This window comes from Marmota monax, unplaced genomic scaffold, assembly GCF_021218885.2.
Source record: "Marmota monax isolate L192 unplaced genomic scaffold, Marmota_monax_Labrador192_F-V1.1 WCK01_AAM20220418_F8-fsc00171, whole genome shotgun sequence".
Lineage (NCBI taxonomy): Eukaryota > Metazoa > Chordata > Mammalia > Rodentia > Sciuridae > Marmota > Marmota monax.
This window is the reverse complement of record NW_026694658.1, coordinates 381,675-392,045: the sequence shown is the minus strand read 5'-3', so window position 1 is coordinate 392,045 and position 10,371 is coordinate 381,675. Positions and strand designations below refer to the sequence as shown.

Below are 10,371 nucleotides of genomic sequence, written 5' to 3'. Positions count from 1 at the left end.
TTGATCCTTTGGAGCTGTAATTGTAGCTCAGTGATAAAGCATTTGCCTAGTATATGTGAGGCACTGGGTTTAATCCTTAGCACCACAAATAAATAAATAAAATGAAGGTATTGTGTCCATCTTCATTAAAAAAAAAAAAATTGATCCCTTTGGCCAATATCTCCTCAATCTCTGCTCCCTCAGCCCTTGGTAACCACCTTTCTACTCTGTGTCTATGAGTTTGACTTTTTTAGATTTCACATACCAGTGAGATCATACAGTATTTGTCTTTCTGTGCCTGACCTGTTTCACTTAGCATAATGTCCTCCAGAGTGAGCTATGTTGTTAGAAATTATAGGATTTCCTTTTTAAGGCTAAATAGTATTTGTGTGTGTGTGTGTGGGGGGACATTTTCTTTATATTTTCATCTGCTGACACTTAGGATGTTTCCATGTCTTGGTTATTCTGAATAATGCCTCAATGAACTTTAGAGTGCAGATATCTCAAAATACTGATTTCATTTCCTTTGGATATACACTCAGAAGTGGGATTGTTGGATCATATAGTAGTTCGATTTTTAATTTTTAAAGAACCTTCAGGCCAGTGAGGTGGCACATGCCTATAATCCCAGCGGCTTGGGAGGCTGAGGCAGGAGGACTTCAAGTTTAAAGCCAGCCTCAGCAACAACAAGGCACTAAGCAACTCAGTGAGACCCTGTCTCTAAATAAAAAATACAACAGAGGGCTAGGATGTAGCTCAGTGGTTAAGTGCCCTGAGTTCAATCCCTGGTACCAAAAAAAAAAAAAAAAAAGAAACTCCATACTAATTTCCATAATGGCTGAACGAATTTATATGCCAACCAACAGTACACAAGAGATTCCTTTATCTCCAGATACTCACAATGCTACTTCTTTATTTTTTTAACCGATAACCACTCTAACAGGTATGAGGTGATATTTCATTGTAATTTGTGTTCCCTGATAATTAGAAATGTCATTTTTACATTTTTTCACATGGTGCTGGGGGTCCTCCTGAATGCTGGAATTACAGGCGTGTGCCACCACGCCCGGCTGATGTGGATATTCTTTTTTTTTTTATTTTATTTTTTTTTAAAGAGAGAGAGATAATTTTTTTAATATTTATTTTTTAGGTTTTTTTTCAGCGGATACAACATCTTTGTATGTGGTGCTGAGGATCGAACCCGGGCCACACGCATGCCGGGCGAGCGTGCTACAGCTTGAGCCACATCCCCAGCCCCTGATTTGGATATTCTTAAAGTAAATTTTTGGCTTGAAAAGGGCAAAAGGTGTTTTTTCAGATTTCCTTATAAAGATGTTTAGCTAGGGAACAGAAACTTAGTCATCTTGACTACGACAGATTAAACAGGGTGCTCTGGAAGCATGTAAGAGATCTACTTAACTCAGACTTTGGGAGGTGGGTCAGAAGAGGTGTTCCAAAGGAAGTGATAGCCAAGTTGAGGTAGGCAAAAGAAGTTTGGAAATAAGAGTGCAAAGGAGAAAGGGAGCAAGTTAAGTCTAGCTGGAGAATGGAGTATAAGAGAGTAGTGATGAGAAAGAAAAATGAAGAAGGTAGATCCTAAAGGACCTTTTATAAAGAACAACACAAAAATGTATTGTGCAAACTGAGGCACTTTTAAGAGTGAGTCAAGGAAATATTAATAATTATATAGATACAGATGAGGTGTAAACAAGGAAATGCCTAAGCAAATCAGGTATTATGGTCACGTGCAGGTGCTTGGACCTCCAGAGAAAGTAGAGTGCATAACTTCTCTTCTATGCATCTTGCCTAAGTGACTTCATCTATACCTTTGCGTTTATCTATTCATTTCACAAATATTTGTTGAAGATTCATTTCTGGGTGCTGAGATTACTAAGAAAAGACACTGTCCCCAGGCTCTGTTTAGGGAAGACACAAAGAAACTATTCTATATTTATGTAGGTTTAGCCCTTACCTCTCCACTGAGCTACAGTCTCATTTGTCATTTCCAGTTTGAAGGCAAAACACAGATCCAAAAATAGAACTTTAATTCATTTCTCCTCCAAATCTCTTTCTTCAGCTGGCCTTTCCCAAAATTCCCCTCACCTGGTCTAGTAAGTGATGCCACTATCACTCCATTGCTTAAGGTAAAAATTCAAAAAAGCACTGCCTCAATACGTGTTATTCTTCCTCTTAGTGTGCATTTTAATTTCTCCACATTTTTCTTAACAACACTGACTAAACTGTGCTTAGAATTAATTCTAAGGAGGACTTAAAATCAACTGAAGAGGGAGGGTAATTTCCAAGAGTTTGAATTCTACGTTTTTAATGAACAGATTGGGATATTATGTGGGACTGTTTATTCCATAACAGTACAACATTGATGCCTTCAGTTAGTTAATAGTCATGACATGCAGATCTGGGCATATGCCCCAGCCAGACTAAAAAAAAAAAAAAAAAAAAAAAAAATCTGTTTATGTGATACACACACACAAACATGTTTAAGTAATTGACTCTAACTCTACTTTCAGGAAAAATTGAGAGTAGATGTAAAGGTATAGGTAAACCATCAGTATTAACAAGTTATTTTTTAATTAGCTGCTGTGTAAAAGTACAATTGATGCTTTACAAGGCAATTTCTATGTTTCTACCATCCATTCTCCACAACACTGCCAGAGTGATCCTTTTAAAGTAAATCTGATTATTCCTTTGGTCTCACTCTTCATGGCAACACATTCAAATAAAATCCAAGGTCCAATCATGGCTTACCAGATGGTACATAATCTAGCTCCTTGGCTGTGTTTTTCATCTTATTTGTCTAATTTCTATGCCACTCTGATCTCTTTGCTTCTCCATTCCAAACAAATCCCTATGTCAAGGCACTGCATTTACTGTTTCTTTTCTAGAATAGTTTCCCTCTAGAAATTCACTTAGCTTCCTTTCTCATTAAATGATTATGTTTTTGCTTATGTGCTGCTTCTGTTAAGAGGCCTTTCTTGTCCACCCTAACGAAAAGAGAATCTCTGCATTACTCTTATCCCTTTATCCTGATTTATTTTTCCATAAAACCACATAAACTGGCATTATTATTTAGGAACATGTGTATTACTTGTCAATCTTCCCCCAAATAATACGAGCTCTTTGCTTTGCTCACTACTGAATTCCCAGCATATAGTACAGTGTCTGCTCATTAAATATTTGTCAAATGAGCAAATAAGTATATTTTCAGGATACATCAAATATAAAATATCGCATATTTATTTAAATGATGCATAGGAAAATGAATGGAATGGTATAAGTCAAAATTTAACTATTTAATATGGTAAGGTGGTTTTCGCAACTTTTGCTCATGAGTTTTCTTTCTTTTTTAACAAGCAACTTGTATTACATATAAAAAAAGAAGAAGAAGAAGAAGAAAAATGAATATAGGGGCCCATAGGTAGAAGTGTAATTGAATTCTAAGAGGTTGGGTGAATGTATCAGAGACATACTTCTGAATAAATAGTATTTGGTTAAGATAAACCATGGTTGGAAGCCCCTGTGCCAACACTTCCTAGCAGTGTGATTCCAAGTTACAAATATGCCAGTGCCTGATTATCTTCACCTGGAAAATGGGGAAAATAATGCCTACATCATAAAGTTGCTTTAAATGAGACCATATATGTAACCTGCTTTGTACAAATGCCTGGCATGCAATAAATCCTCAATAAATAGTAGTTACTATAATAACCACTGGTAGTAGTAATAAGAGATGTTGGGACATACCTAGCCCTCAAGATTGACATCAGAGTGGACCACCACATCCTCTCATCATTGCACCTCCATTTGGGCCTCTGAATCCCAAAGAGGGGATGGTTCTTTCCAAAGAAGACAATTTCGACGTTGCAGAAGCATCTAAAGGAAACGTGCCCTCTTCACCCCTGGAGCCATTCAGTCTGATCAATCCAAGAGCTGCACTGAGGGGCTGGGACTGGAGTGGCGGCCCGCTTCGCGGTCCTGGAGCCCGGTGCCTCAGCCTCAATTTCCTTGGCTGCAACTGGGGTGGGAGTGGGAATGTTAACACAAAACCCAGACTGCACCAGTCGGGCCTGTCTCACCCCGCTCCGGAGGGGACCAAACGGCACCACGAACAGGAAGCCTCTGGCGACGGGCCACGCGCCACTCGGGAAAAGTGATTATTGCTCAGATTCAACAGTCAGGCAAACGTCTCAGCCCCATCTTCCCAGTCCTCAAGCACCCGAACGGCAGCGGGGGCCAGGCGGGGCAAGGGGAAAGGACCGAAGGGGAGAGGGGCAGAGGCGTGGCGGGCGGGGCCGCCGTGGCCGGAGAGAGGGAGGGGAAGGAGGCGGCGGGGGCATAACACGCGGCGGGCTCGAGCCTGCGCAGCCCGGGACCGCGCACGCAAACCCGGGCAACGCACGCCGAGTCGAGCGCGCACGCAAGCCCGGGTAGGGCACGCCACCGCTGGCAGCGAGCGCGACTGGTGGCTCCTCGGAGACGAGGTTGCAGACGCGGTGAGGTGAGGCGCGGGGCAAGCTTGTGGCGGGGCGCGAACCCCTCTGGCAAGACCTAGGGGGGACGCAGGGTTGCGAGGTACGGGCTGCGGCGGCGAGGGGAGCCTCGCATGGCGCGGCGTTTGGGCACGCCGCACTGTGGGGGAGGGCGGCACGCGGCCGGGCCTGACCCCGCTGGAGCCCCGCCCCGCGCTTGGGCGGCCCTGCTGTGTCCCAGCCTTGGTGTATCGTTCCCTGCAATGGAGCCCATAATCACTTCTATACCAGTGCTGTTCGAGATGCCCTTGATCGACGTTACCAAGTGAAATTTCCAAGTAGGCCTTTGTAAGTAGGTGTGTTAGCACCATTTTGGAGCAAAGAGGAAAAAAATGACTTGCAGCTAATAGAGACCAAGTAAGTTGGCTGCAAAACTGTAAAGCCTGCGTCTCCTCTGCACCATGCGGAATCGCTTTTCACAGCGCCTTTCTTCCACATTCCAATATCTAATTTGAATTTAACCAGTGTTTCTGTGGAGCTGGCGCCTATCATGTTAGTGTCACAGTTCGGTCTTCTATGAGATGGAGAGAAAGGGAGATTCTGCATACTGCAGTTTTGTGTTTTCTGACGTTTATTCTAAACTTCCTTTATTTGACCATCTATATCACCTCTGTTGAAATGGCACAGCTGTTCACTACCAGAAAGACATTGTGCAAGCACTCTAAATCTTTCAGAGCTTTTTTTTTTTGGTGGGGGGGTGGCGTACTGGGTATTGAACTCTGGGGCACTTGCCCACTGAGCCACATTCCCAGCCCTGTTTTTTTTTGTATTTTATTTAGAGACTGGGTCTCACTCATTTGCTTAGCTTTTGTTGAGGCTGGCTTTGAACTCATGATTCTCCTGCCGCAGCCTCCCAAGGTACTGGGATTACAGGCGTGCACCACCACCCCAGGCAGAGCTTTATGAAAAAAGGAGCTTGTCGGGAGGCTGAGGCAGGAGGATGGCAAGTTCGAGACCAACCTGAGCAACTTAGCTAGGACTAGTGAGACTCTTTTTTTTTTTTTAAAAAAAAACATTAAAAGGGGTGGAGAGGACACAGGGGGATGTGGCCCAGTGGTTAAGCGACCCTGGGTTTGATTAAAAAAAGGCTGTGGGCAACTGTACCCAGAGGCTGAAGCAGGAGAACCCCAAGTTCCAGGCCAACCTCAGCAACTAAGAAGGCCCTAAGCAACTTGGTGAGACCGCGATGCAAAATAAAGAAAGGGATAGAGATGTGGCTCAATAGTTAAGTGCCTGTGGGTTTAGTCCCCAGTACTAAAAAATAAAAAGTAGCTCACCCCAGAAGGTAGTGAGGATTCAGAGATCATCTGCATGGGTGGTTAACAATCAGTACCTAGCATATGGGACAAGTTCAATAAATGTTGACCATTATTTTATTACTGGATGTATAATATGCCCTTGGTAACCTCATTTTTTGTCAAAGACCAACTAGACTTGGGACTTTGTACAAGGAGGCTCCACTCCAAAAACGGGAAAGTTGATTGACAGCCTTATTATGGGTAATGATTTGAGCATTTTGTGCATTTGATTTATCAAAGTGAAAAAAGTCACTCCAGGAAAACTAAAGATGAATTCATTTTTTAAAAAAAAAATCTGGAATTGGGGCTGGGGTTGTGGCTCAGTGGTAGAGTGCTCGTGTGAGGCGCTGGTTCGACCCTCAGCACCACATAAAAATAAATAAAGGCATTGTGTCCAACTAAAAAGACATTTTTAACAAATCTGGAATTTATTCAGTAGCCCAAGTAGAACTAACTTTTGTGATTATTTAGTGAACTTAATGAATTCTATGTATTTGATACTTTAAAGGCATATAAATTTGTATTGTATGTAGTCTCTGTTTTTGTTTAGTCTTAAAGTGAGAAAAGGTGTGCAGTTAGAAGTAATCTTCATAAAATATATGGGGAAAATTCTAGAAAAGGGATGGAAAACTCTGGTGTATGGAAGAAAGAGGATGTTTCTTGGTTTAATGTGAAATAAGATTTCATTTCTGCCTTCAAAGAAGGTATTTTGTATTTTGTTGAAAGAGTAAATTAGTTAACTATGTGTTTTATAGATAGGATTTTTGGTTTTTAGTAATAGAAAATCATTCTGATTAAAGTTTTTATTGGAAAGACAGAGAAATTAGAGCCAGTCACCATGGGGGGTATGGACCCAATAGCCAGAACTTATTGACTAAATTCTTTGACTAGCTAATAAGCTCTGTCTACCTTCTATCCTGGAGCAATGTCTTAACTTAAGATCCAGATTTCTGAAAAAAAAAAAAAAGAAATCTTTGGTGTAGCTTCTGTGGAGGTAGAGATTTTGAGTATTGATTGGTACCTCTACCAGTACTGTAGAAAATATTAAAGGGTCAGTTCCCCAAAAGACAGAGGCCTTAAGAGAGAAGGGTAGAGAAAGGCAACAGTTACTATTAGAAATATATAGCATTTAGGGAGGGACGATATAGCTCAGTGATAGAATGATTGCATAGCATAGCATGCATGAGATTTTTAAGTTTGATCCCCAGCACCAAAAACAAAACAACAACAACAACAAAAAAAAACCCTTTATATCTGTATAATTTATAGAGGACTTGCTCTGGGCCAGATGTTTGACTATGATGACATTCTCAGAACAACCCTGGGAGGTAGATATTATTATATCATACCAGTTAGACATAATAGAGGTAAACTAATTTGCTCAGTATTACAATGGTATAACTGAATATGTTATGTATTTTCCTATCTCTGAATGATTTTCTGATCCATGTGCCACTTTTGTTTGTTCCTAGGGGGACATCAAGCTTTGGTGTATGTGCTGGCCAGTTCTGAGATCTTGAGGAAGCTCTGCACAAAGGAAGATAAAAAGCAGCAATCTTTGCCAATTAGGGAATGGACCGTTTGGGTTCCTTTAGCAGTAAGTATAGTAGAAATGAGTCTCAGGTGAATACTAACAGCAAAATGAAATGGAAATTTATCAAGGAAGAAAAATAAGCCCTTTGAAGTTAAGCAATAGTGCCCTGTAGATCTGAGCCTAAAGAAATTATAAGAGTATCAAATCAAAATCAACCAATAGGTGTTGATTACCCACTGAAAACTTGATAAAATATATCACCCTAGATCCTAGAAGAAAATGAAGCTAAATGGATCAGGCTTAGTATGTTTAACCTGTAATTAAAAGCAGTGGGGTTGGATAAGAGGAATAACTTCTAATGTTCTGGTGCATGATAGGATAACTATGATTAACAACAATTAATTGTATAATTGAAAATAGCTAGCGGTGACTATTTTGAATGTTCCCAAAGCATTGATAAATGTCCAAAGTGATGGATATGCCAGTTGTCCTGATCTGATCATTACACGTTGTATACATGTATCAAAATGTCATACTGTATCCCATAAATATATGTAATTATGTGTCAATTAAAAATAAAAAAACTTAAAAATAAAATATTTTTGTTTAACAAAAAAGCAGTGGGATTTCTCTTTAGAACTAATAACTTGTATCAGGCACCTTTATAGTGTTAATTTTGGATAAAGAAAATATTCCCTTTTCCCTCCTTGTAAGTGGAACTTGTGTTCTAAGAGTAAACTACAGTATGATAATGATGTAGAGAATTATGGTGTGAAATAAATTGAAGAAGCCACAATTATGGAGACTTATGTTGCTATATTGTGAAGAAATCAAATTTGCCAGAAATAGCAATCCCATTATCAGATATTTAGTAGTTCCAGTGAGAAGATCAGGTACTTTTGAGTTTTGTTTCTTTAGCAACTTTTTAAAAAATAGTTTTAGATGGACACAACACCTTTATTTTATTTATTTATTTTTGTGTGGTGTTGAGGATCAAACCCAGTTCCTCATATGTGGTAGGCAATTGTTCTACTACTAAGCTACAACCCCAAACCTCTTCAGCAGTTTCTTAAAGGAGCTCTAATTTACTCTTTTACCACACTTCCTATATATTCAGAAGTATCTTGTTCAACCCTTTCATTTTACATTTGGAGAAAGAATCTAAATTGTTCCAGTGCTAGAAGCATAAGCTGAAACTACTCCCCGCCCCCAATCTTTGAAAATATAATTGTTAAAACATGTTATTTGGAAATAATTTCAAACTTACAGAAAGTTGCAGTAAAGTTGTATGAGAATACACAGAATACCCACATATCTTTTGTATGATTTCTGTTTTTTCCCTTGTTATAATAAGCAATGCAAAGGGAAATAGTTTGAGGTTAAAAAAAAAAAAGCCGGGCTGGGATTGTGGCTCAGGGGTAGAGCGTTTGCCTCACGTGTGTGAGGTACTGGGTTTGATCCTCAGCACCACGTAAAAATAAATATATTGTGTTCGTCTACAACTAAAAAAAAAAAAAATTTAAATGCAGCTTTTAATTAGAATTTCCCCCATGATTTTGTATCTTCTGATTTTGCTTGATCAAGTCTTGAGTATGATGGTTGCAAAAAAACATATTTGAAGAAATGCCACTCCCTTTTATATCTCTTCCACTACACTCCAGTCCCCCTTTAACCCCTTATAATTATCCAGCTTGCTTGTTTTCTGGTTTATCTGCCCTTTATTTCTTTTTGCAGAGATAAAAGGATATGTCTGGGGCTGGGGCTCAGTGGTAGGGCACTTGCCTAGTGTATGTGAGGTGCTGGATTCCATCCTCAGCACCACAAAAATAAATAAAGATATTGTGTGTCCATGTATAACAAGAAAAATATTTTTTTAAAAAAGAGATACGTGTTTTACTTCCTTATAATTAAAAATTTTTTACCTGCAGTACTGGGGATTGAACCCAGGGCCTTGCATATGTTAGGCAAGCACTCTACCACTGAGCTTCATTCTCAGCTCCCCCATCCCCTTTTTTTTAAATACATATTTTTTAGTAGTAGTTGGACACAATACCTTTATTTCACTTATTTATTTATTTTTTATTTTTTTATTTTTTTTTTTTAATATTTTATTATTATTATTATTTTTTTTTATTTCTCGGCGGACACAACATCTTTGTTTGTATGTGGTGCTGAGAATCGAACCCGGGCCGCACGCATGCCAGGCGAGCGCGCTACCGCTTGAGCCACATCCCCAGCCCCTCACTTATTTATTTTTATGTGGTGCTGAGGATTGAACCCAGGGTCTCTCGCACATGTGCCAGGCGAGCACTCTATCGCTGAACCACAACCCCAGCTCCTTAGCCCTTTTTTTAAAAAAAATTATTTTGAGTCCAGGTGCAGTGGCACTATAATCCCAATAACTTGGGGAGGTTAAGGCAGGAGGATTGCAAATTTGACACCAGCTTTGACAACATATCAAGATCCTGTCTCAAAAAAATTTTTTTAAAGGCCTGGGGATGTACTTTAGTGGTAGAGCACTCCTGGGTTTAATTTCTAATACTGTTTAAAAAAAAAAAAAAAAAGATTTTAAAAATTATGAGACAGGGTCTCACCTCCAACTTGCAATCCTCCTGCCTCAGCTTCCCAAGTAACTGGGAATACAGGTTTGTACCACCATGCCTGGCTTTCTGTAATTTCTTATTAGAAAGATAGCATACTAAGTATTTTTTTTTGTACTTTTTTTTCTACTTAATAGTACTTTCTGGAAATGTTAGTTTACAGAAATTATTCTCATTCTCTTTGTGTGAGATGCTGGGGATCTAACCCAGGATCTTGTACATGTTAGGCAAATACTCTTACACTGAGCTATACCCCCAACACTTAATTTTTTATAGTGGCAGAGTGCTTCATTGTGTGGAGATAGCACTGATTTATTAAAATAAACTAGTGCTTGGACATCTTCATAATTTTTCATACTTTAAAATAATCTAATATAAAACCTTGGGCATATGTATGTATTCTTGGAGATATA

General features: G+C 39.5%; 2 protein-coding genes across 8 annotated transcripts in view; one reads left to right on the top strand and one right to left on the bottom strand.

The window, feature by feature from the left end:
* Window positions 1-4,326, bottom strand: part of Acaca (acetyl-CoA carboxylase alpha) — a 278,427-nt gene extending 274,101 nt beyond the window's left edge. For 3 of the 5 annotated variants that reach the window (XM_046423254.2, XM_046423255.2, XM_046423260.2), the window contains exon 1: window positions 3,742-4,326. In XM_046423254.2, coding sequence (XP_046279210.1) covers window positions 3,742-3,779 — 38 coding nt within the window. In that variant the 5' untranslated portion in view covers window positions 3,780-4,326. The remainder of the gene's footprint in view (window positions 1-3,741) is intronic. The other 2 variants (XM_046423261.2, XM_046423262.2) reach the window with 1 other exon arrangement.
* Window positions 4,327-4,384: 58 nt separating this feature from the next.
* The window catches only part of Tada2a (transcriptional adaptor 2A), a 51,287-nt gene continuing 45,300 nt past the window's right edge, over window positions 4,385-10,371 (top strand). For 2 of the 3 annotated variants that reach the window (XM_046423222.2, XM_046423220.2), the window contains exons 1-2: window positions 4,385-4,495; window positions 7,297-7,421. In XM_046423222.2, coding sequence (XP_046279178.1) covers window positions 7,397-7,421 — 25 coding nt within the window. In that variant the 5' untranslated portion in view covers window positions 4,385-4,495; window positions 7,297-7,396. Of the gene's footprint in view, window positions 4,496-4,719; window positions 4,884-7,296; window positions 7,422-10,371 lie in introns of those variants that run through there. The other variant, XM_058572323.1, reaches the window with a different exon arrangement.